General features: G+C 37.5%; 1 protein-coding gene across 1 annotated transcript; it reads left to right on the forward strand.

Annotated features, from left to right (window-relative positions):
- On the forward strand, positions 1 to 27,929 carry colq (collagen-like tail subunit (single strand of homotrimer) of asymmetric acetylcholinesterase). The gene is made up of 17 exons (XM_051721056.1): positions 1 to 169; positions 5,343 to 5,452; positions 5,759 to 5,869; positions 7,968 to 8,012; positions 8,851 to 8,877; positions 16,971 to 17,042; positions 17,392 to 17,454; positions 17,568 to 17,594; positions 18,369 to 18,413; positions 18,538 to 18,573; positions 18,895 to 18,975; positions 19,065 to 19,161; positions 20,061 to 20,200; positions 21,788 to 21,907; positions 22,327 to 22,453; positions 24,365 to 24,467; positions 24,862 to 27,929. The coding sequence occupies exons 1-17, from the start codon at positions 79 to 81 to the stop codon at positions 24,929 to 24,931; spliced, it is 1,365 nt and encodes a 454-aa protein (XP_051577016.1). The 5' UTR covers positions 1 to 78; the 3' UTR covers positions 24,932 to 27,929.
- The last annotated feature ends 43 nt before the right edge of the window (positions 27,930 to 27,972 follow it).

The raw sequence follows: 27,972 nt of genomic DNA on the forward strand, positions 1-27,972 counted from the left end.
GAGAGAGGGAGAGGGAGAGGTGCAGGGCCACCTCAGATCACTCCTCTGTGCAGTTGGAGGTAGACTGTAGCCAGCAGCATGATTCTACTCACACTTGCACTATATTTCCCACTCCTCTGCTATGTGTCATCATTCTCCTACGTGGATAACATTTTTCCTGTACCAACAGGTAAGACAGCAGCATCTCTTTCCTTTGCATTTGTTTGGAAGATACTGATATTTGTCTGATTAGGGGTTTACTCTGAATAAAACACAGGTAAGTTTTTGTTTACATCTGCAAATGAGACTTGTGTTTGGTCAACTCACAGTAATCAAGCACATTTGATTGATTCGACCAGTAAAAATAAATTGAATATGTTGCAAATTAAATTAATTCAGTTGCAAACTGTGTTTAAGGTTTTTGACTGATATATTTTTTTTGCAATGAGTTGCTATGAGAGGAATAATTCAGCTGAATATTGATAACTTGCCTTGACTTGCACTGAGGACATTGTTGTCATTTGTCCGTATTGATTAAATCAATATTTAACAAATAGTTAAAAGTTGACAACTGCTTTATGCTGTGATATTCAGATAAATATTCTGTGCACACATCAAGTAAAATGCAGACTGGATCAAATGTTTGTCAGTATTAATAGATTTGCTTTTATTGTATGGAAAAAAGCCCAGTAAAATCATGTTAACACAAGAGTCAATCATGTGTTAATACTGAAACTATTTGGTCCTTTGGCCTTTTAGAATACACAGTGACTCAACTGCACACTGGTCTAAATGTACTGTGATATTTTATCATTAACATTTTTGCACTGCATATTTTTATAAGAGGGTCATCTAGACGTCTGATCTAATAAATTATCTGTACTGTATTAAACCCACAAAATCATATATAGAGATGTTTTTGCCCTGTGTTGCCCAATATTACTGTGATCAACCTTGATCAGTCTGCTGGGATTGGTAATATTGGGAATATTTTGAAGTATAAGAGAAATGTACAATTTAATGAGGTTGGGAATCACTGTTAATTTGATTCTCAGTTTAGATTAGCACATTAAAATAAAATGAGGTTGCAAATTGAGCCATGACATTTGATTATAGTCTTTAAAATACTTGCACCTCTAAAACTAAATATATGCAATTTTCTATAATGGTGAAAATAGTCTTTAAAGATAGACTGGCTGATATTTGGCCATTTTGAGATTATTTGCCGATAACATGTCTCGTTGAGCGATTAACAGAAGTGGCAGTTCTCCATGTGTCAAGTTTCAAAATCTAACAGCAGCTTCTGTCAACAGTCCGGTCAACATACAAAAAATTTCAAAAGCATTCTAATAATAAACATCTTTTTTTAATTTATTTTTTTATGAATTTGGAATAAATATTGTGTGAAATAAGTGTTAAATATATCTCAATTCCCACCAGTTAAATTTAAATGGAAAATAAATACAATTATTTATAACAAATCATCATTATATCAGCTATCAACCACTTTGATATACATGTCAACATCAGCCATTAAAAAAGAACAGCACTACTTCTAGTCTACTTGTCATTATTTTCCCTCCCACATTCTGCTGTCATGTGTTCAGTCCATGATTTTCCAAAGCAATGCAGCAGGGGCGTCGCTAGACTTCAGTGTCATCCGGGGCTTAGACCACAGGCAATATTATAATATAAAAAGATGAAGAATCTTTGCTTCCATTAATTAAGAAATCACCACCCTACCTGTCAAATAATAATTATATTAAGCACAACACTGACACCATTTAAGAACTTTATATAAGCAAACGTCAGGCTCACAGTAAATGGATCAAACACGTTTTAATTTAAATTGTGGATCAAAGCGAGAATTACAACGTGTCGGCTCATTGTTCACTGTGCAGAAATTAATGCTAACAATAAAATCAAAGTAATTTAACCATTTAAATTTGCAATTTATCATTTATCATAATATTTTGAGAATAAAGTAAAAATAACGAGAATAAAGTCAAAGCATTATGAGTTTAATGTGGTAATATTTTGAGAATAAACCGAAAGGAAAGTGATGTGGTGGACAACAGCAAAATGGAGTGTCAGAGTCTTTACATACAACATCACTAACCAGGGAGATAACTTGGCTTTGCAACCGAGCTGAATTTGTGGAAGTTTTTTGCGAGCTCTCTGTTCATGAATGAGGTGTGCATTAGTACAGGAGTTTTCAACATGTGGGCGCCTGTCAAGGGAGGCACGAGATATAGGCTCGCACTCAAGTGAAGCAAAAAATTATTGGAACTGCTGTGAATTATTTAAGTCCATATCAAGGTACTGTATGTGGTAACATCCCCTCAGTTACAGTATTGTTTAGAGAGGAAAACCCAATGCTGAGCGGGACCACGTTAATCTGTCTGGTACTTTCTCCTGAATAAATAAAATTTCCTACATAACCGCTACAGAGTCCAGATACTAATAACTCTGTGCTGATGATCCAAAAGACCAAGGATTTCTTTATTGCTAAATCCTATTCTAAAGTATGATTTAACTATGTCCTCCATGTCCATCTCTTGCATTAATGAAGCTGCTGCCTCAGCGTCCATTCTGTTGTTGTGATAATGACTTTCTGTTTAGCCTAATATTGAGATTTTTTTCTCTCTAAGATTGCTACTTTATTCACACAATATACTGCTTTATTCTCACAATGCTAAGACTTTATTCTAATAATTGTTACTTTATTTTCAATATTATGACATCTCAAAATGCTACGACTTTATTCGAATAATTTTGACTTTATTCTCATACGAAATTTAATATCATAATGCTTCAAATTTATTCTTGTAATTTTTACTTTATTCGCAAAATATTACGACTTTATTATCGAAATCGTATATATATTTTTTTATTTTATTTAACTTGGCAATAAAACGCCATCGTGGGATCACTGAGTGGAGTTAAAAATAACTTTAATTTTTATAAATGCATCTCGAAAAACCTGTGTTGGGTTTCATGACTGTTACACCATTAAACATTCCAGGTTGTTTTTAACAAAGCAAAGTTTCAACACTTGATAAATGGTAAGATAGTGTTTTTTTCCTCTTTTGCTCTGGTGTGCAGATTTAAGTACAATCATTTGACAAGTTCAATGTCATTTGATTTTAAACCATTTAAAAATTAAGGCACTCCAAAGAGGCTATTTAAACGCAGCAGTGTAACTCCACGCACATGACATGGAAATGTGAACCAGCAAGGGCAGAGTGCATATAGCTTACAGGCAGCCATTTTTGTTTGAATTTAATATGAAATTATCATTTTAAGACCTACAATGGATATAAAAAGTCTACACACCCCTGTTAAAACAGCAGGATTTTGTGATGTAAAAAAACACAATTTTTGCACCTTTAATGTAAAAATAACAACCTATGCAATGCCACTGAAAACCAGAGTTTTTGACAAACATTTCTGAGAGAAAAAAAAAAACAAACTTAGAATAACCTAACTGCATAAGTGTGCACATCCCTGAACTAATACTTAGTTGAAGCACCCTTTTATTTTATTACAGCACTGTCTGTTTGGATAAGAGTCTTCTTTGCAAAAACATTCCAGATCTGTCAAATTGCGAGGGCATCTCCTGTGTATGGCCCTCTTCAGGTCCCCCCACAGATTTTCTATAGGATTCAGATCTGGGCTCTGGCTGGGCCATTCCAAAACAATCTTTTTTTGCTGAAGCCATTCTTTTGTTGATTTGGATGTGTGCTTTGGATCATTGTCATGCTGAAAGGTCTCTTCATTTTTAGCTTTCTAGCAGATGCCAGAAGGTTCTGTGCCAAAATTGACTGGTACTTGGAGCTATTCATTATTCCCTCCACCTTCACTAAAGCCCCAGTTCCAGCTAAAGAAAAGCAGCCCCAAAGCATGATGCTGCCACCACCATGCTTCACCTTGGTTATGGTGTTCTTTTGCTGATGTGTGGTGTTGTTTTTGTGCTAAACATACCTTTTACAATTTTGGGCAAAAAGTTCAATCTTGGTCTCATCAGACCATAACACATTTTTCCACATGGTTTTGGGAGACTGGATATAGGTTTTGCCAGGCTTGGATGGTTTTTTCCATCAGAAAAGGCTTGGTCTTGCCACCCTGCCACATAGCCCAGACAGATGAAGAATACGGGAGGTAGTTGTCACATGTAGGGAACAACCAGTACTTGCCAGAAAGAGCTGAAGCTCCTTTAATGTTGCTGTAGGCCTCTTGACAGCCTTCCTGGCCAGTTTTCTCTTTGTCTTCTCATCAATTTTGGAGGGACGTCCTGTTCTTGATAATGTCACTGTTGTGCCATACGTTTTCAACTTGTTGATGACTGTCTTCACTGTGTGCCGTGGTATATCTAATGCCTTGGAAAAAAAATTTTTTAGCCCTCACCTAAGGGATACCTTTCAACAATGAGATCCTGTTGATGCTTTGTAAGCTCTTTGTGGCCCATGGCTTTTGTAGTTGCATGCAATCAAGAAGATGTCAGAAAAATACTACAAGAACAGCTGAGATTTATTTGGAGTTAATCAGAGTTACTTCAGGTGAAGAAAGGTGTGTACTATTTCACATGAGCTTGATGACTGGTTGATTCTGAACAAGGTGCAAAAAGTCTGATATGATTTATCTTTGTTTAATTTTTTACATCACAAAATCCTGCTGTTTTAACAGGGGTGTGTAGACTTTTTATCCACTGTATGTATTGTACTATTTAGGCTTATAGCTCACTGTGCTGCTATTTTGAGTTGCATTTGAGGAAATTCTATTGCAATAAACATAATTTATTCCCACGGTTACTGACTCCCGACTAAACCCGAATAACTGAACAAGATGACTGGTGCATGCATTAAAATCTACTTGGTGTGTGGATTGTTAAAAACAAATGAAGATTAGAAATTAGGCTTATAGATTATATATTTAGGAATAAGGCTTGCATAATAAAACCTCAGTGCCTCTGATACAGAAAAACTGCACTCCCATGAGAGAAAATAGAAAGCTCCCACTCGAGGCGTTCGTAACATGTCAGATGAACTTGAGCACGAACAGCAGGTAAAAGTTTAAGAGCAACCTGTCAGTTAATGCAATTTGGGCTCACTGATCAGAATTAATTTACATTTGAAGCCAGAATTTAAGTCTGCCTGTACCCTGAGATAATTAACATTAAGCCGTACTTTTTTTTTCTTCTCATCACAATAAAAAAAACATTCGGGGCTATTAACAAAAATCCGGGGCTTCAGTCCTATCAGCCAGGGTCTAGCTACACCGCTGCAATGGAGTGAATCACTGTTCCACTGGACTGCGTGTCTGTTGACATGTTCCTCATGAACTTCTTTTCCACTCATCTACAGATTTCCAGTTGCTGGAAACCAGAAAGAAATTCAACCCCTGCTGTTTACTGAGTCCACCTCCGCCCCCTCTCTTCCCCCCACCCCCTTCACTGTGGCGGTGGATGCCTCGGGTGAGTCCTGATACATGACCCTTGATCCAGGACCTGTAATTTGTTCTGATGTGTAAGTTCCAGATACTTGACCTAGACTAATACTGTATATCTGACCAGACATTTTTCCCATGCTCACAACATCACCAAGCTGAAAGATATGTGTCTAGATCACTGGATATGTACATAAAAGTCAAAGGAAGTGTCATTTTTACCACTGAAACTGCAAAGACAGTAACACTTTATGGACTGTTATTCATATAACATCAACCTATTGCCATCATATGTAGTTCTGAAATGTATTTGTATGTATGACTTGTCTTATAGAATGAAAATGGCATTAAACCAAATGAAGGGAACTCAGAAGAAAAGTACAATCCTACAAGCCACACATGTTCCCCGGGGCCCCCAGGAACAGCAGGACCTCCTGGCCCTCCAGTATGTGCTTCATACTTTTTATGGTATAATGTTGAGTTTAAACGGTTAGTTCGTTCAAAAATGGCAATTCTGTCATTCTCACCCTCATATCTTTACAAACCTGTATGACTTTCTTTCTTCTGTGTACCACAAAAGATGTTAGGCAGAATGTCTTACATGTCACTTTCATTGGAAAAAAGATGCAGTGAAAGTCATTGGTGACTGTCAGTGGCTGTCAGTCCCTAATGATCTGTTTAATAGCTCCTTTTGGGTTCCAGAGAAAAGAGAAAGTCATACAGCTTTGGGTGAAATTTTTGGGTGAACTACAGTATTTCTTCAAAGATAAAACCGAATACATAAATTACATAGATATCACCAGCTTCTGTACCAACAATTGTAAGCCTGTTCACATGAAGCCCAGATTTTCAGCTTGAAAACATACACAACAAGATTTTAAAATGAAACAATGCAACAATATCGTGCTGTGACAAATTTTGAACTGCAACGATCTGTAGTTTTTCTATTTGAGTTTTCTATTCAGTTTAGTTCTCTACGATAACTAATATATAAGCTAGATAGAAAGAAATGTATAAGCTAGATTTAAAAGTACATTCACTGACAAACGCCAAATGTTATGTATTGGAAAACTGTCTAACACAGTGGTTCTCCACTGGTTTTGCTTTAGAATCCATATTTTACATTGAAAGTCAAGTGGTAGCCCAACAGTAAAAAAAATTGTTTACCGTGCAAAGTTTAACAAAAATGTCATTAAAATCAAACATTGACATGTATTAATAAAACAATGAATTGCATATACTCAACAATATGCAACATTTTCAACTTGACATAGGCAGAATAAAACAATTACTTTTGTAAATGTACAAAATGTACAATGTTAACGGCCACTGTTATGATTGGCTAACATCGTGCAGCCCCTCAAATTCAGCCATTTTTGAAACTCAGTTGGAAGAGAATGAAAAGCTCCACAACATTATAAAACAAAATGTCAGGGTTTACACGTAATGCACATCCAACACATTGCATCCCAGTGTATTAAATTGTTCACTTACTGTAAGCACAGCAGTGCCATAAACTGTCAAACTGTTATGACATTTGAAATATTCATGAATGAAACTGTTTACTCATGGTTTTGCAATCGGGTCCAAGTGTTTTTAACTGCGCCAACCTTCCTTTGCACAGCTTGAATCGTATTGACTGGTTCACATGCAATCCACACTGATATGAGACAAAAAGACAAAAAAACAAACAAACAAAAAAACGCACATAAATAGTCCAAATCACGATGAAACAAGATAACTGTATCTGTACAGTATCATCGTGCACTGAGGCACACATCACCGGAAACTAATCAAATCGGTTAAAGATGTCCATCTAGTGCATGCCTTGATACACCAACAATTAAAAAAATAACGCATATGGGCACAAATAATTGTCCAGGATGCGTTTGCGCTCAAAACAGCAAGAGGCAGAGCAGCTGATCATGGTGTCTCCTTTTCAGAGTTGTAACTTGATACTGCATTTTTAAAAGTGCCGCGAGATACATTACAATAGTAAAAGACATCTGTGTAGTGCATGTTTATATACAAAAATAATTCAGAATAGTCCAGATGGGTCCCCTTTGGTGTTCAGGAATAGTCACACTTCCTGCTCTCTTTCTCTCTCTCTCTCTCTGTGTATATGAATGGAGCGCCAGTGGGTGGGACCAAGGGTGCGATGACGTAAAGTAGCATTGATGTTTTTTTCGATGTCGAGGCGGTCATGAATTAATGGGCCCCCTAGTGATGTAGGGAAGTCGCAGAAGTAGAGAATGGGGTGTTTTTGCTGCTTTGTTTAACTAAATGCTTTTATTACATTGGTATTACGTTTTGAGTTCTGAAATTTACAGTGTTTTTATAGTAGAATGACCTTTTATATGTCAAAATGTGATTCCTCATGACATGACCCTTTAAGTAATAACAATCACGTGCACATTTGTTGAGGATTGCGAAGGTCTGTCACAACAGTAAAACAAACGTTATGACAAAAATGAATTAGAAATATGTATGATTCTGCACTACTTCGTTCACTAATCAAATGGGCAAATTTGTGTTATGATCAGGGTCCTCCTGGACTGCCGGGACCAAAGGGACCAAAGGGAGATAAGGTACAACACATATGATTTACATTCACACTCGAGAAAGACAGCATGCAAAAGCATTTAGGAATTAAAGTGTAATGAGCTTGACTAAGTCCACTGAGTTCAGGAAGCTAATGAGATTTGATTGTTTAATTTAGTTTATGACTCATTATATTCCGCAAACATTTGAATTGACATGTTTTAACCTCTCTTAAAGGACAGCACAGGTACCGGATGCTGTCGATAATAATTTCGACTCAGATTACCACAGGTTAATTATTTCAGTCCTTCAGTTTGTAATAATAACTAAAATCCAATTTACACTTACGGTGGAAGTGTATTGGGCAAGACATTCCACAGGGTTTCAAAGCAGCATTTTGTATTTTTGTATATTACCACTAATTCTTATAAACATAAATGTGTGTTATTTGATCATCAAAGCTGTCTAAATTGTCCTCATAGCAGTGGGACTACTGGTCTAGGTGGATGAACTAGTTATGCGATACCAATGTAATCCTGTGGATGGAGTTGACTTTATGTAAATAGTCCACGTCTGGTCCTTTTCATTGCACGTATCATGCCAAAGTTACGGGGTTTACAAGCATAATGTCCCTTGCCCCTTAGACTTTGATTGTAAGTACAGTACATTACCGTAAAAACGATTTCTGCGAGTGGACAATTTTCTCTGGTAATCAAAAACATAGAGCTTAATTTGTGTTGAACCTGGAACACTCTTTACCCAATGTAGTTTGTAAGGGTCTATAAAAATGCTGTCTCAGATAGTTTAAAATAAGACTGTGTATATATTGTATAACACACTGATGAACTGACTCTGCTCTTCATCTCCCCTCCTCTGTGTTGCCAGGGTGAAATTGGAAGACCTGGACAAAAGGTGAGACAGTCACTGTCCTCTAATTTCCAGTAAGTGGATTTACCTTAAAAAAAAAAAAAAAAACAAAAGAAAAAAAAAAAAGAGGGAAGGACACTTTGTGAGAGCATGTGCACACTTGCAGTTTCTAGTTTTGTCTTTCATGGCTTCAGCATATTGTGAGTTCAAGGAAATTCAAAACAAATGCAACCCAGTGTTTTTATTATTAATGCAATAATAATAATTATTATTATTAATATTATTTATTATTTAAAGTAAAATGAAAACTAAATTAAAATATTTTTGTTGATATGAAATAAAAATGGAAATGACCACAAATTAATATACTTTTTTTGATACACAGTATGTTATCAAATTTGAAACATTTACTTCATGAAAATGAAATTGCCATTAGACAGCCCTGAAATATTTAACACTGATTTAAGTGATATCAGTAAACGCATTAAAGGACAATTCCCCCAAAAATGAAAATTATCTCATAATTTTCTCACCCTCATGCCATCCCAGATGTGTATGATTTTCTTTCTTCTGTTGAACACTAACAAAAGTAAAACAAAAATTTTAGAAGAATATTTCAGCTCTGCAGGACCATACAATGCAAGTGAATGGTGACCAGACCTTTCAAGCTCCAAAAATCACATAAAGGCAGCATATAAGTAATCCATGTGACTCAAGCGGTTAAATCTATGTCTTCAGAAGTGATATGATAGGTGTGGGTGAGAAACAGATCAGAAACAGAGAAGTGTTTTTTTTGTTGTTTTTTTTGGAGATGAAGGAGCGAGGTTCGAATGTGTGAACAGTGAAGATTCAATACACTCTGTTCCATAACTGTTCTAGGAGGACAATATGTCAAAGAATTCAAAATCCTTGGGCTCTGGAGACATTAAAAGACACTTATGTGCTCATGCTAATACCCCCGAGAGGGCCGCAAGCCAGGGAGTTGATTTAGTCTGAGAAATTAGGGAATTGCGGTGAGAGATGTTGAACATGTCGGCAATGCTGATGAAGGTCGTTGCTGATTGGAGGATCTTGCTGTGATATGTCGATTGATCACTGCCATGGAGACGAAATTCTCTAAGGTGGTTACAAGAGTGGGGGATGTCGAGAAACCGATCGATCATCTGGAGTCATCAGAGAGGGAATTATCTGCTAATCCGTTAGCGACCAAGGTGGATTTGGAGCATGTCTGGGAGAAGTTGGAGGACATGGAGAACCGTAGCCGGTGGAATAACGTCTGCATTATTGGAATTCCTGAGGCCGAAGAGGGTCAGGATATGGTCAAATTCCTGGATGGGCTCTTTCCGAATCTGCTTGACGTAACAGGTCATAATCTGGAAATCGAGCGAGCTCACAGGGTTCCTTCTCGGCGAGTTGCGGAGGGAGGCAGGCCATGATCAATTCTGGCCACATTTCTGAGATCATCTGATAAATATCTTGTGTTATGCGAGGAGTAAATTAAGGCTTTCTTAGAAAAACCACAGCATTTTCTTGTTCCCAGAATTTGCGAATTCGACGAGAGAAACATGATTGATTCAAGGAATGCAAGAAACTTTAACATCAATGGAAGATCGCTTAATCACTGATATTCCCAGCCAAATTGAGACTAGATGCTAAGGATGTCCGTAAAACATTCACATGCCCACAGCAAGCAATGTCTTTTATAAAGTAAGTGGAGTAAGTTATCTTGTGGTACTCACATTGCAGCCGAATGGACAGACTCATTGAACATTCACTTGACTGTTTGAGGAAACTGAGCACCTTTTAGTTTTCTTTTTGTGCTGGTTCCGCCTAGTGGCTGGAGTTTGTTTTGTGGAGGAACACACCTTCGGGACAGTTTTGTGGATGAATCTACACACTCTTTGTGTTTATTCCGCCTGTTGGATGGAGTTTGTTTTATAGATTATCTTTTGTTGTGTCACAAAATTTGTATAAAAACACCGACTTGAGCAATCCAAAAGCAAAGTTGTCGCGGGGGTTCTCGTAGACGTACATGGACTGTTTGAGTTTAGAGGGATGGATGCCAGTTGGCGCTGTCATGCATGGGGTTAATGCATACATTTTTCTTTTTTCTGTTTGTTTGGTTCTGGGGGAAGTTCGGGGTTTGACTGTTGCACTCATGTTGGAATGTGGTCTTTATAATTTTGTTTTTGACACACAATCTATTTTTTCTTATATGTCAAAATGTCAGATGTTAATATGAGTGGATTGTCTCTCACCATGTGAAATGTGAATGGGTTAAGGCACCCCATAAAAAGAAGGAAAGTTATTTCTCCTCTTAAGCGTAAGAAATATGATATAGTGTTTCTTCAAGAAATGCATCTTTCCCCACAGGAAGCTGAAAAATTTGGGAAGATATGGGGTGGGCATGTTTTCTTTAGTACTGGTACTCAAGTAAGTGCAGGGGAGTCATTACACTGATAAGTAAACAACTCCAATTCAAATGTCTCAAACAGATTAAAGATAAATTAGGAAGAGTCATTATTGTTTTAGCTGAAATTCATGTCCAAAGTCTTTTTTTGGCTAATATTTACGCACCTAACGTTGATGATCTGGGCTTTTTTATAGATCTATAAGGGATGTTGCAAGCCACTGGCACCCCTCATGATACAATATTGGGAGGAGACTTTAATATTTTGATGGACTCAGTCCTTGATCATAGTGAAGCAAAAGTGCGCAAGCCCCCTAGAGCAACATTGACGCTTCACAGGATGTGTAAAAATCTTGGTCTTACAGATATTTAGAGATTTTTTAACCCATCTGGTAGGGACTATACATTTTTTTTCATCAGTCCATAAGATTTACTCTAGATTTTTTTTATTTTTTATATCTAAGTCCCTCATTTCATCTGTTATTGATTGCTCAATTGGAAACATTTTAGTCTCAGATCATGCCCTGTTGTGTTTAGAGGTGTTGCCACATATGGTGAAAAGGAAATCATATAGTTGCCGCTTTAATGTATTCCTTTTGCAAAATCCTGAATTCTAACAAAAGGCTGAAATCAATGTTTATATTAAGAGACCAACTTAAGGTGGTTCTTAGGGGCCAGATCATAAAGTATGCCTCATTCACAAAAAATCCAAAGCACAAGAACTCATGGAATTGAAAGGGAATATTAAAAGTACCGAGACAGAGCTGAAGCGCTGAATGTCGTCTAATGGCCTCAGAGAATTGACCTGATTGAAATACAGATATAATACTATTTTGTCGCGAAAGGTGGAGTTTTGGCTATTCAGGGCAAGACAGTCATACTTTGAGCCAGGGGACAAGGCAGGAAAATTTCTGGCTAGATATATAAAACAAAGAGAGTTTTTTCTACCATTCCCTCGGTGAAATCTGCTGGTGGTGAAATATTTACCTCAGCCATTGATATTAATAATGCTTTTAAAGAATACTATCTTGATCTCTGTAGTTCCACGTCTTCGTCTACTGATGAAGATATTAGAAACTTTGTGGAACCATTAGAACTTCCTAAACTGACGTCTGAGCAAAATCTCTTGATTCTGAGATAACCATGGAGGAGTTTTGTGAGGTTATTAAGGCCTTGCCTACAGGCTGAGTTTTTTTAGATCTTATGGTACAGAATTGGCTCCACTTTTGCTAGAAGTTTATATGGAATCATTAAAGAATGGAAAGCTTCCGCCAACCATGATGCAAGCCTGGATTCTTAAAAAGGACAAAGATCCAAGCGAGTGTAAGAGTTACCATCCAATTTCCCTGATCCAGCTAGATGTAAAAGTATTGCCAAAATTTTGGCTAACAGATTAAGTAAAGTTATGACATCTCTTATACATATAGATTAGGTGGGGTTTATTCGGGGCCTTAGCTCTTCTGATAACATTAGGCGTTTCATCAATATCATGTGGTCAGTGGTGAATGATCAGACTCCAGTCACTGCCAACTCACTTGATGCTGAAAAGGCGTTTGATATGGTAGAATGGGATTATCTTTTTAAGATTTTGGAAATGTATGGGTTCGGGAATACTTTTATTGAGTGGATTAAGTTACTTTATAGACTCCCAGTAGCGCCATTTCAAACGAATGGATTAATTTCAGATTATTTTACTCTGGATAGGGGCACCCGGCAGGATTGCCCTCTTCCCCCTTATTGTTCTGTCTTGCCCTGGAACCATTAGCAGCCACGATAAGTAAGGATGATGATTTTCCAGGGGTGGTGGTGATTTTAAAATAGGGTAGGATTTAAAAAAATCTCAAGTCTATGTCTAAGGATGCAAGGGTGTGCCTAATTCAATTTAAGATTCTGCATAATTTTATTGGGCTCCCTCTAGATTGTATAGGCTTGGCCTTAAAGACACACCTACTTGCTGGTGATGTCAGTTGGAGGATGGGGACATAGCCCATGTTTTTTGGTGCTGTACTAAGATTCAAGAGTTTTGGTCAAGGGTTCAGAATTTTTATCTGTGAGGTCTTGAGCACTCAGATTTCATTTTGCCTCAGACTTTGTATTTTGGGATATGGGGCGGGTATTAATATAATAAACAAACATAAAAGACTGGGTCCTTACCAACATGATGATTGGCAGGCAATTCTGAGGGGATGGAAGTCGGCTGGTGCGCCCTCATTTCATGAGTGGTAAACCGAGTTGGGCAGAGTGGCAGCTTTTGAAGAGATGTCACATAGACGGCTGGGCCGTTTGGGTGCTTATGGGAAGAAGTGGGGCACTTATTTGGCCTTCCTAGAAGGTTGCCAGGGAGGAGCAGTGGAGAGCATACAGAGCTGAAATATTCTTCTAAAAATCTTTGTTTGTGTTCAGCGGAAGAGAGAAAGTCATACACATCTGGGATGGCATGAGGGTGAGTAAATGATGAGAGAAATTTCATTTTTGGGTGAACTATCCCTTTAACTTTGGCAGCCCTAAAATACAAAAATAAAAGATAAATATATTAAAACACTAAGACTAAACTGAAAAAAAAAAAAAAAAAAAACTGAATTAAACTAACACTGACAAATTGAAAAAGAAGCTAACACTTTTCATCAAGGTTCCATTTATTAAAATGAGTTAACAATATTAACAAGTGCAATACTTTTACAGCATTAATTTATCTTTAATTTCAACATTATACTAATGCATTTTTAAAATCAGAAGTTGTATATGTTAACATTAGTTAATGTACTATGAACTTACATGAACTAACAATTAACAGTTGTTTTTGTATTAACTAGCATTAACAAAGATTAATAAATGCTGTAAAAATTATATATATTATATATATATTCATTGTTAGTACATGATACCTAATGCATGAACTAATGTTAACGAATGGAACCTTATTGTAAAAATTAAATAGAAGAAAATATAAATTAAAAATTCAAGAATATATTAACCCTGGTACAACCTTAAAACAGATACGCAGGTCCAATAGTCCACATGATCTTCTGCATCTCATGAGCACCAGAGTGATACCCAGCAGGGGACAATTGTGGTCACCCTTATTAGAGTCAATCCACAATGGAACATCCCCCTGGCTCCTTTCCCACAATCACATTGATGGGCTTGTGTGGTTTCCTGGAAGTCATTTATAACCAAAATCAGTTATACCTAAAGCAGGACTGAAGGGTAAACTGAGAAATCACTAAACAGTAAACAGGATTGTGTACAAGAACATTGTTTTACTAGAGGAAAAAGACACTGAGAGGAGAGTGGTGCTAGTGTTGGAAGCACTGCAGCATTGCATAGTAATTTAGCTTAGTGCTGGGGCGGCCCAATAAATCATTGGCTCTCCCATAATCCCCAGCTCCTGGCCCTAGCACGTAATTTAATTAAAGACAGGAGACTGATGGGACTTGGGTTAGTTTGTTCCCTCTCTACCCTCTCTCTTTCTCACTCTCTCTTCTCATGGCTGTTTTGCCCCTCAGAGCACTCAGTAGACATGTTGTCCTCACCTTCTCCTTATTGCCCAGGGTTTGAGCTTCCAATCATCTTTAGGTGCAACCCAGTTTAGATTCTGGATGCTTTGGAAAAGGAGCGGAGGTCATAACTCCTAGCTGATACTCACTGAGTAGAATCAAAAATATTCCATTACTAAAGAACATCATTGTTCTTATACTTGGCCAAATGCCTGTCTCAACGGCATTTCTCATCTACAACATGTGGTACATAATCTGAGTATACATTGCATTCATTAAAGCTGCAGTCTGTTAGTTTTTATGTTAAAATAATATTTACTCTCCCAGCTTAACATGCAAAGACAGTTATATGTAAGTCATTTGTCGGTTGATTTCTCCAAAGTGTAAACATTGTGGCTCTGTGGTGCTATCATATATTGCTCTGTTTGTTTGAGCATCACAACCAGCTCATCACAGCAATGTGGCTCAACTCATGGCATGAGATTGAGGCAGGACTGTCTGTTTGTCCCACCAATTTATGATGATTGTTGTGTTTGAAAAATCTGTTTAAATCAATAATATTTTTTGCAAATCTGTTTGGTGATGCTATAGTTGTGCATAAATTACACACTCTACCAAAAATGAAAATTGTCTCGTCATTTACTCACCCTCATGCCATCCCAGATGTGTATGACTTTCTTTGTTCTGCTGAACACAAACAAAGATTTTTAGATGAATATCTCAGCTCTGTATGTCCTTTCAATGCAAGTGAATGGTGACCAGACCTTTCAAGCTCCAAAAATTACATAAAGGCAGCATAAAAGTAATTTATTTGACTCTAGTGATTTAATATGTCTTTTGAAGCAATGCAATCACTTTAGGTGATAACCAGATCAATATTAAAGTCCTTTTTTACTATAAATCTCCACTTTACATTTCAGAATGTGGAAAAAAATGTGAAAGTGAAAGTGGAGATTTATAGTAAAACAAAAAGGACTTAAATATTGATCTGTTTCTCACTCACACCTATCATATTGCTTCTGAAGACATAGATTTAACCACTGGAGTCTTATGGATTACTTTTATGTTTGTGATATTTGGAGATTGAAAGTTCTGGTCACCATTCATATGAATTGAAAGGACTTACAGAGCTGAAATATTCTTCTAAAAATCTTAGTTTGTGTTCTGCTGAAGATAGAAAGTCAAACACATCCGGGATGGCATGAGGGTGAGTAAATGATGTGAGAATTTTCATTTTTGGTGAACTATCCCTTTAAAGGTGCTGTAAGCAATTTTACCATTATGCTAACTTCCACCAGAATTAGCCACCCTGCTCTCCAAAGATAGTCAGCCAACACGATGCCAGCAAACCCAAACACATAAAATGATTAACAGTCAGAGAATGTTTTCTGATTGGCTTAAAAAGTGCAGGCTTTATATATTAATAGTGACACGATATAGATTGTATGTCTTACAGGCAGTGTTGGGTGTAATCCAATTACAAAGTAATTAATTACTGTAATCTAATTACTTTTTTAAAGTAGTGTAATGCATTACATTTTTAATTCTTGTAATCAGATTACAGTTACTCTTTTATATTGCTGAGTGTATCTTGTGTGTAACAATGAACAAGGAAGAAATATAGACATTATTTTTAATTTGTTGAGTGGAAAAGTGTTTTAGAACTTAAAAGTAAAGTAATTAGTAAAGTAATCTGATTATAATTTTAGAAAAATAATTAGTAATTTGTATTGAATTCCTATTTTATTTTATTTTTTTTCTCCCCTTTTTCTCCCCAATTTGGAATGCCCAATTCCCAATGTGCTCTAAGTCCTCGTGGTGGCGTAGTGACTCGCCTCAATCCGGGTGGCGGAGGATGAATCTCAGTTCTCCGCGTCTGAGACCGTCAATCTACGCATCTCATCACGTGGCTTGTTGAGCGCGTTACCGCGGAGACATGGCACGTGTGGAGACTTCACACTATTCTCCGCGGCATCCACGCACAACTCACCACGCGCCCCACCAAGAGCGAACCACATTATAGCGACCACGAGGAGGTTACCCCATGTGACTCTACCCTCCCTAGCAACCGGGCCAATTTGGTTGCTTAGGAGACCTGGCTGGAGTCACTGAGCATGCCCTGGATTCGAACTTGCGACTCCAGGGGTGATAGTCAGCGTCTTTACTCGCTGAGGCTACCCAGGCCCCCTTGAATTCCTATTTTTAAGTAACTCATCCAACATTGCTTACAGGGACGCACTGGCCCTCCTGGTCTCCCAGGGCGACAGGGACCAAGTGGATGGCAAGGACCAGCTGGACCCAAAGTGAGTGTGAACACAATTCCTTCTCCATAGAATAGACTCTGATTCTCTAGACAAAAAACAGCCTGAAGTACATTCTCTTTTGCCAAGATGAAAACCCTGTTAATTAGCAAATTGTCTATACATCAAAAGGTTATTTAGGCTAACTAGAATTATTTGGATCTGCAATGTTTGTTTTTTTCTTCCCAAAGCTGTTTAAAATGTTTGAAATATACTGTTTCTTCAAACTTTAATTTAAAATTGGATGAAAAATGAGTAACTTATATCTACAGTAGTACAAGATACAAATATGACATCATCGGAGTATATGCTCTAGTGTACGCTGACGTAACCTTGTATGTGTGTTTAACAGGGAGAGAAAGGTGACCCTGGGCTGATGGGCATGCCCGGGGCAAGAGGACCAATTGGACCCAAGGTCTGGACACTCTTCACTGATTTCTGACTGCTATGTTGCAGTTAGCTGCCTTGTGGTATAATGTTCTTTGTGTGCTGAATATAGCTGAATGGTTCTGAATTTCTTCCATACAGGGGCTACCTGGATATAAGGGTGAAAAAGTGAGTTACCTCTCAGTATCCACCATATTCATGTTCTGGTGATCAGCCAATTTGTAAATCAGTTGGCAGAATGACCATTTAAGAGGACAGGAAGGGATTCTTTTTTTATTTTTTTATTTTTTTTGCGTTCCCTCTCAATAAGTTTTGAGTGCCCTCACTACCATAGTAATAATACAGGAAAATGAAAACTATGGTAATAAAAATAATGTTGTGGTTAATATGATTTTACTTCAAATACCATGGTAAAACCATAGTAACCACAAGATTAACCATGGTTCATCCATAGAGAAACCTTGGTTGCTATATTGATACAGTATACTGAATTAAAACCATGGGTTCTGCCAAACATGGTTACTTATAGTTACTACAATATTACTATAGTAAAACCATGGTTTCTGCCAAAAAAAAAAAAAAGGTTAGCCTTCAACAGTCATGGTTATTACAATTTTACTATAGTAAAAACCATGATTTCTGCCATGAGCCTGGTTTCTCCTAAGGTTATTTTTCTCCATTAACCAACATCTTATGGAGTTTTGTGTTCCTTGCCCCAGTCCCCTTCAGCCTGACCACTGGGGGTCTAAATACACAACGAATATCATGGTTAAAATATGTTTAATGTAGTAAAACCATGGTACATTTATTGTGAAGGAGCGCAAAACCTATTGTGAGGGAACGCAAAAAATTCTCACCCTGTCTTTCGAAGAAAACTGTGTAAATGTTTTAATTTAAAAAGATTAGATGATGAAAGATGTTCTTCCTCTTCTGTCCCGTTAGGGCTCACAAGGTTTCAGAGGGGAAATTGGCTTAAAAGGTGACAGGGTAAGTTAACTTGTCTAGGAATTGTGGTACAATTTTTCTGGCGTTGCAAATTATAATTGGTCCAAGCCATAATTCAGATGTAAAGATCATTTGTTTACAAAGATTGCACCGTTTTCTCTTCAAGGGATCAATGGGTCTTCCTGGAATGCTTGGCCAGAAGGTGATGATGACAGTATTATTATATTTTTGGTTAACTGTATTTATTACATCATATACTGCAAAGTTAAAACACAGTAACTGTGAAACTACTGAAATTTAGAAAAATGTCTTAAATTGTTTTTTATTGTATAGCCAAATATGGATTATAATATAGTCTCAGTTGATTTTCTCTGAATCTGAGCCAAACCCGTCTGTTCATCAAATGACAAAAAGTGGCCAAATGTACCTGATTTCTCCATATTATTATTTGCAAATATAGTGAAACAACAATTTTATGAGTATTTTATGGATCATAACGCACTATCCATGCACATCTTCTCAGGGTGAAATGGGCCCAAAAGGAGAACCCGGAAGCTCAGGGAACAGAGGACCCACCGGCCGCCCAGGAAAAAGAGGAAAGCAGGTGATCCATCCTCCAAAATATCATAATAACATGATACAAATGCAAAAGGATTGGAGATAAATGAGCCTTATGTTTAATTTCTTATGCAGGGTTCAAAAGGTGACAATGGTGCAGTTGGGCCCATGGGACCTCCAGGGCCTCACGGGCCCCCTGGTCACCCTGGCCCTCCTGGATTGCCCGCTTCAGGTATTATGTTTACATAAAACTATTATTATTATTATTATTATTATTATTATTATACTATACAGCAAACAAATATCCCCTGGCCTCATTTAATTTATTATTAATAATAATTTCATAATTTATAGTCAAAAGTTTGTGAACACCCAAACACCAGCAATGCATTTCTATACTTTTGGCAATAATAGGGGATTGGTCCTCCCTAACAGTTTCCGCTCTTCTGGGAAGGCTTTCCACTAGATGTTGGAACATGGCTGCGGTGCAGGCCAGTCAAGTTCACCAGACTCAGTAAACCATTTCTTCATGGACCTCACTTTGTCATCATACTTTTCATACTCATAGATTTGTAATCACTAGAATTAAGGGGACCAGCCAAACTGTTAATTAGAAGGAGGTGTCCACAAATGTAATTTATTGAAATCTTTGTCTGATTGAAACACCTTCTAATGTTGTTAGTTTTAGTATCACATGGACATTTTGAATGGCTCTCTGGGTTCCATGAGATGATTTTGCTGCATTAGCTATTGCCGTGTGCAGGGACGGTGGAAGCACGTGGTTCTTAAATCCATGCAGGAAGCCCCACCACTGGTCTATTTAGCTTCAGAAACAACCTGATCCCTTGCTGAAACAGAAACCCCACAGGAGACTTGGAGACATGACATCATGTCCTTAACTGAAGGCTGGAGCGGCCAAGCTTGTCACAGAATTACAAACATTATGTCATCACTGTATTCACAGGACAGCTGCTGTCTTGTTTTGGTTTCTGTGCATATTAACTCAATTGCTCTCTCTTTGTGATAGATGAGGGCTAGGTTTAGTAGCTCTTAAAATCACTCCATTATGTTGCATCACATGGAGGGACATTTATCATGCCTTCAGCTAAATGTTGTTTACCTCTTCACCAGGACTGTACATGGTAGGACAGAAAGGGGAGAAGGGACAACCTGGCAGCCCAGGACGTTGCAGCTGCAATGTCGCCTCGAGTGCCAACAACCCCTCCACTGACCACCACTTGCTCTGGGGCAGCTATCCTAGAGTGCCAGCGGTAAGCCAACAATGCTACTGTGGTTTAGAGACTTAGCCTGAATATTAACAGATACAGTGGTGTTCAAAATGCTAAACCACAAATGAAAATGCTTATATTTTGCATTTTTCTATACAATTACAAATTATGTTATCAGCACAACAATTTAAATGAAAGATGGAATTGAAAGATTTAACATTCATTTCAGAATTTCTTCATATTTGGTATGTCCCCATTTACGTTAATAACAACATGCACTCGAGCTGGTATGGACTACATATGTTTGTGCAAAACCTGATGATCAATGTCATCCAGTTTAATTTGAGAATGTTCCAAAGAGCATCTCTTGTGCTTCAATGGAAGCAAGGAAATCTGACCTTTTGCACAAAAGTTAACATGGTCATTGTCACAAATTTGCTCATTTGATTAGTGACCTGGATTTGTAGTGCAGAATTTGTATTTCTTATGGATAATACGGAAGAACGCTGGGTTCCTTCAGGATTTTCCTATGGGTTTTTATAATGGGGTTTTTGAACTTATGAGTAAAATAAGGTATGTGGTAAACATTATCTGATAATACGTGGACGTTTTGTTATACAACATAATTACACACAGACATACCTCAAACATGAATTTTTAAGCTGTATTGAATTGAATGCTTTTTTGTTTTTTTTTTGTTTTTTTAAACACACAGCGGCTTCAAAATGCATTTGAGGTATGACTGTGTGTAATTTATGTTGTCGAACTATACATACACGTATCATCAAATAATGTTTACTACAGACCTTATTTTACTCATAAGTTCAAAAACCCCATTATAAAAACCCATAGGAAAATCCAGAGGGAACCCATGGCAAATCAAACTTTCGGGTTCGCCTACAAATTAACGTCATGGCTGAATAGCTCTATTATAACTATTTATTATTATTATTATTATTATTTTATTTTTATTTTTTTATTGAATTTAAGAACCATAAAATTATTAACCATATTTCATATGGCTGATCAAACCTCCAACATAGTCTCATGTACACTTGCAATAATTATGCAATAATTCACAAGAGATGGTGAAATCAAGGATATCATACGACTTTATAGCTGGTGCGAAAAGGTATGACTTTTAAATAAACCAATCATCAAACAGAATTTCAAATCGAAACAATACAGGTATCCAATTTTAGCTAGCCTCTCCGCTTTTTTAAGAAAGGAAATGTCTGTGAACACATTTGCTTACTCATTCCACTTGTATTAATGCAATACAAATGACTAATGTGTCAAAAACCTGTAATACACTTCCCTTGTGGTACACAAAAGTAATTTACCTATTAAAATCATGGTTAGGTTTAGGGTTTGGGTAAGGGGTTAAATTGATGATAAGGTTTACGTTTGTGTTAGGGGTTCAACTAAGGGAAAATTTTAATAACTTAGTTTGTTCGTTTAATTTATTGGTTTGTTTGTTTTTCTTTATGGGATATTAGTCATGTGTTTTTGTATGAGCCAATTTGTGCAATTTCTTATGATTTTGCCAACTCGTGCTGTTACCACGACTTGTCATGAGACCGGGTTGTAACCTCAGACATTTGAAGATATCTGATGTTTGTGCTGCAGATATTTGTGGTGAATAATGAACAGGAGCTGAACCGTCTCCAGACTGATAACGCTCTGGCGTTCCGTAAAGATCAGAGGTCACTTTACTTCAAAGACATTGATGGCTGGATGCCAATTCAGGTACCCATTACCTGATTGTTTTTGAAGGACATCTTATTACTTAAAGCAATAGTTCACACGAAAATGAAAATTCATCTTTTACTCACATCATCTTACTCGCCCTCATCCAGACCTGTATGGTTTTCTTTCTTCTGTTTAACACAACAGGAGATGTTAGGCCGAGTGACAACCTCAATCACCATTTACTGTCATTGCATCTTTTTTCCATTCAATGAAAGTGAATGGTGACTGATGTTAACATTCTGCCTAACATCTCCTTTTGTGTTCCTTGGAAGAAAGAAAGTCAAAGTGGAATGGAACAACATGAGGAAATTCTTATTTACATTTTTGGGTGAACTATCCATTTAATACCGATATATTGTACACAATTGATTTTTAGTTTCCAAGATCTGAAAAAAAAAAAAACTCTTTCATTCCAGTTAACCCCCTTTCAGTCGATGGAGCGTGATCCTGACCAGGAGGGTTTCTGCGGAGACAGCGTCGTGCAAGTTGAGAACGGAGAGGAGTGTGATGATGGAAATAAGGTGGTCACAGATGGCTGTGTCAGTAAGTATCAGGTTGAAAAGGCAGTGATCCAACTGACAGCTTATTCCCAGCAAAGAGGAGCATGGTGTAAAGCAGTTTAAAGTGACAGTGCATTCTAAATTGGGAATGCAAAAATAGTCAGGTCCTGTTTTTACCAGCAAGTGAAGCTTGGAATAACACCTTAATTTAGTAGTCACCAAACATCTGTTCTCTTAATTTATTACACAGCTCTCTCATCCTTTAGTCTCATCCTCAGACAGCACACTGACAGGCCGCCCACAGTCCGTTCACTGATCGTCTGATTTATTTTGCACTCAAAATGGGAGAGCACTTTCTCGATCTAGCAAGCTCTTATCTGATTGGTTGGCTTTATGCAGCTTCCGAGAGTAGGGGCACACAGGGTTTTTTTATTATTCCACCTGAAAACAGAGTCACAAGTTACATGTTGATACAAGCTGATTCCACAAGCACTTTTGTGGATGAATTAATCTCTGGATTTGCCAGTTTAATGACATCAAATCCTTAAAAGTTTCACTTAGTAGCAAGGGAAGTGGATATTGACGAGCAGAACTGTATATTCTGCTTTTTCTTAGATGCCTATAAAATAGTCTGTACTTTTCTAAAATGTACTTAAAGGCATAGTTCACACAAAAATGAAAATTATCTCATCTTTATTCACCCTCATGCCATCCCAGATGTGTATGACTTTCTTTTTTTCAACACAAATGATTTTTAGAAGAATATCTCAGCTCTGTAGATCCATACAATCCAGTCCATGAATCTCCGAAAAGCACATAAAGGCAGTATAAAAGCAATCTATTAGATTGCAGTGGTTTAATCCATGTCTTCTGAAATGATCCAATCGATTTTGGGTGAGAACATACCAAAATGTAACTCATTTTTCAATGTACATCTTGCCATTGCAGTCTCAAGGCACGATCATGATTTAAAGCTCAGTTACACTTCCTAGTGCTTGACGCATGTGCAGAGCACTAGATGGCGCTAAGAAGTGTAATCGCCAATGATTTATAGTAAAAATATAGTTATATTTTTGCATGGTCTCACCCAAAACCGATTGGATTGCTTCAGAAAACATGGATTAAACCACTGGAGTCTTATGGATTACTTTTATGGTGCCTTTATGTGCTTTTTGGAGATTTAAAATTTTGGTCACCATGCACTTGCATTGTATAGACCTACAGAGCTGAAATATTCTTCTAAAAATCTTTGTTTTTGTTCAGCAGAAGAAAGAAAGTCATACACATCTGGGATGGCATGAAGGTAAGTAAATGATGAGAGAATTTCCAATTTTGGGTGAACTATCCCTTTAAAGTCTTGACACATTTTCCACTATTTACTGTTTGTTTTGTGGACAATCGTTCAGTGGTAAAGACGCTGGCTACCACCCCTGGAGTTCGCTAGTTCGAATCACAGGGTATGCTGAGTGACTCCAGCCAGGTCTCCTAAGCATCCAAATTGGCCCGGTTGCTAGGGAGGGTAGAGTCACATGGGGTAACCTCCTCGTGATCACTATAATGTGGTTCGTTCTCGGTGGGACACTTGGTGAGTTGAGCGTGGTTGTCGCGGTGGATGGCGTGAGGCCTCCACACATGCTATGTCGACACGCTCAACAAGCCACGTGATAAGATGCGTGGGTTAACGGTCTCAGATGCGGAGGCAACTGGGATTCATCCTCTGCCACCCGGACTGAGGCGAATCATTACGCCACCACAAGGACTTAAAAAGCACATTGGGAATTGGGCATTTCAAATTGGGAGAAAAAGGCGAAAAATCCCAAAACAAATATACATATATAATGTATCTAATGCCACTTCTAAATGAAATATAAAAACAATACAATCTTTAGATGCCAGTCATGTACATGATCCCTTTACCTATTTGTTTCTCCCTTTATCTTTCTCTCGTTCTCAGAGTGCAAACTTGCATATTGTGGAGATGGGTATCGCTATGAAGACGCAGAGGAGTGTGATGGGAAGGATTTTGGCTTTCACACTTGCAGATCATTTTTGCCTGGGTAAGACTGTTCTGGTATATTTATAGACCCTATGAAGGAATAGTATCCCTTTTTTAATAGCCAATAATGTTAAGTTTATGTCACAGCCTTGAACAAGATTTGCCTCTTGGCTATTGATTACCAGAAACAGGTGATATTAGAGGAAAGAGTTTCTCATTATAGAAAGCATTTTGTTGGACAAAATTAGTGATTGAAAGTCATCAATATTTTTGGTCTGTTTTTCCGGAAAAGAAAGAAAGTAAATGTTAAATGCCTCTGCTAAAACTAACAGACATGGACTAAAAGCCACAAAACTCAGATTATAATTTTATTTATTTAAAGTATCTTTTGGTTTAAAAAAAATTTTCCCCCCACAAATATCTAAACAGTATTGTCCCTCTCTTGCTTTCCCCAGATCTTATGGACATCTCAAGTGCACATCTGACTGTTTCATTGACTCAACAAACTGCAAATATTTTACATGAAGACACAAAAAGTAGTGTCACTTTTCAACTGGCAACTCACGAGATCCATATTAATGACAACACTGAAAACCATAGATTCAGCAGACGAACTGAGAGTACATTATCAACAGAATCATCACTAGCATATTATCTGAACACCTTTGTTGCCACGTTTCTCACTTGAGAAAAGAACGCTCAGCAAAGTCATGGTTCTCACACAGGACCTCTCGCTTGCGGTCTTAAGAACTCTAACAGGACTTCAGACATCTTTCTCCATTTATTCAGCCTCTGCTACCTGGTGCTTGGCCCAGAATCCAAATCTGGCCACCATGGTTTGCAGCACTAAGAGGAAACTGGAGAGTTGCATGTCTCTGGGAAGTAAAGGACTCCTCATTACCTCAGCGTAGTACTGTTTCCATTTTCTCCTGGTCCATCACATCTTCCCTCACACAGGGTGCTCTGTATGAATGCAATGTGATGTTTTTACTTTAATACTTTGCATGGGGCTGAATTTGCTGTAGCTGTGTCAGCAGAACTCATTACCAAGACATTGACATGGTCAAGACAAGATTGCGCATGTTTTCATTAATTAAGCCAAACTGGTGCCAAAGAAAATGGTTGGTTATGGAACTCTTGCTGGTTAAGCTAATTATGAAGCCTGCTGGGGACCAACATGCTGGTCCATCAGCAGGGACAGTATTTGGACTAGATTAACGCTGATATACTTTAAGGTTATATCTGTGACAGTACAGTTGAGCAGGCTCCAGTTTTTTAACACAAACAATACTACTGTATATTAAAGTTGCTTAAAAGAATGTTCCGGGTTCAATACAAGTTAAGCACAGCATTTGTGGCATATTGTTGATTACCACAAAACAATTTCAACCTGTGTATTTAAACATTTTAATTCATTTATTAAAAAAAAGAAGCAAAAATCTGGGTTACAGTGAGGCACTTACAATGGAAGTGAATGAGGCCAGTCCATAAACACTAAAATGCACACAGTTTCAAAAGTATCGCCACAAGACATAAACATTATCCATGCTAACATGATTTAAGTGTAATAAAATCACTTACTAACCTTATCTATGTAATGTTGTATCCAATATTACAACTTTGTTGTCATGACAATGTAACAACGATAAACCCTGTAATCTGGTAAAGATGATCACATTAAAATCATGGTAACACATATAATGTTTATGTCATGTGGATGTACACTTACTGAGCATTTTATTACAAACACCTTTACACCTACTTATTCATGCGATTATCTAATCAGCCAATCGTTTGGCAGCAGTGCAAAGCATAAAACCATGCATATATGGGTCAGGAGCTTCAGTTAATGTTCACATCAACCATCAGAATGAGAAAAAATGTGATCTCACTGATTTAGACTGTGGCATGATTGTTGGTGCCAGACGGGCTGGTTTGAGTATTTCTGTAACTGCTGATCTCCTGGGATTTTCACACACAACAGTCTCTAGAGTTTACTCAGAATGGTGCCAAAAATAAAAAACATCCAGTGAGCAGCAGTTCTGTGGACAGAAACACCTTGTTGATGAGAGAGGTCAATGGAGAATGGCCAGACTGGTTTGAGCTGACAGAAAGGCTACAGTAACTCAGATAACCACTCTGTACAATTGTAGTGAGCAGAATAGCATCTCAGAATGCACAACACGTCGAACCTTGAGGTGGATGGGCTACAACAGTAGACGACAACGTTGGGCACTTTATTAGGACCATAGTTTTCCTAATAAAGTTCTTAGTGAGTGTACTTTCAAAACAGTATCTATTTTAATGTTTTTTCACTGGCCCCATTCACTTCCATTGTAATTGCCTTACTGTAACCATGCCTTTTGCTTTTCTTTTAAATAAACGAGGGACGAGTCTAATTGTTTTTTGTGTTAATCAACATTATGCAACAAATGCTGTCGATTGTGCTTAACATGTATTGGACTATTGAAACACTGTAAGACCCTCCTCTCCAGGTACTCAGTGGGGGCACTTTTGCAGTTATCTTGCAGAAGACATAGTGTACCATTTCCATTCATATCTCAGGAAACCACTTAAAGATAAGCCAGAACCTCTCCACCTCCATGTGTGGAATGGGGTGCACATATTCCACAATTTAGCCTTGTTCAACGCTTTTCTCGTAATTTAAGGGCATGCTTGTAGTGTTGAAGCAAACCCGATTTATTTGTTTGGGTTATGGGTCTACAGATCTTCAATTAAGGGGAAAAAAACAAAACATGTGAAGGCTCTAAAGCTGTTATTGAAATATTTGTACTGTATGCTATTGCAGAGGTAGCATTTTGCTGCTATTCAGGCTAAAGACTGTTTGATTAAGGCTGGACTGTTTATGCTGTCATTGATGTCTAAAGGCTTTAAATAGATTTATACCCATTGTCAAAGTCCAGTCTGAATGTACCTCAGCATATACAGCATGCTTTAGCCTTTTGTGACTACAGGACCTGAGGTGTAGCATCCAGCATACAGCACTTACTTAACTGTTATATTCAATGATAGCTATAGCTTAAGTATCTGTGATTTACAAGACTTTTTTGATCAACTCAAAGCCAGTTTTCCATAAGCTATGTGGTGCATTTGCTACAGAAACCTCTTTGCTTACCTTTCTTGGGGTGATATTCCTGACGTATCTTTAGATTTTATGTAAAATATTATATGGAAATGAAAATAATATGGAATTAAGTGTCTTGATTACTTTGGTGCAACTGCATGTTCATATTATTGTATACTCTTGTTAAAAAGAGCAGAACTGCCACATTTCATGCCTTATAACAGGATGAGTTTCACTAAAAGACTGTAAAGTAAATTGCATTTAGCTTGTAACTCACTGTTATCCTCACACTTGTACAAACTGAGAAGAAACAATGCTAACATCAAATATTACACAAACAAATAGAAAAAAGAATGAATGTTTTGTCCTAGTGTACTGTAAAGGCTCGTTCGTATTAAACCATGTTTGATACTGTCCTGTGACTATGTTAAAATAAAGCTTGAAAAGCTATCTTTTGATTCATTTTCTCTCTTAAATAACT

Source organism: Myxocyprinus asiaticus, chromosome 16 (assembly GCF_019703515.2).
Source record: "Myxocyprinus asiaticus isolate MX2 ecotype Aquarium Trade chromosome 16, UBuf_Myxa_2, whole genome shotgun sequence".
In the NCBI taxonomy this organism is placed as follows: domain Eukaryota; kingdom Metazoa; phylum Chordata; class Actinopteri; order Cypriniformes; family Catostomidae; genus Myxocyprinus; species Myxocyprinus asiaticus.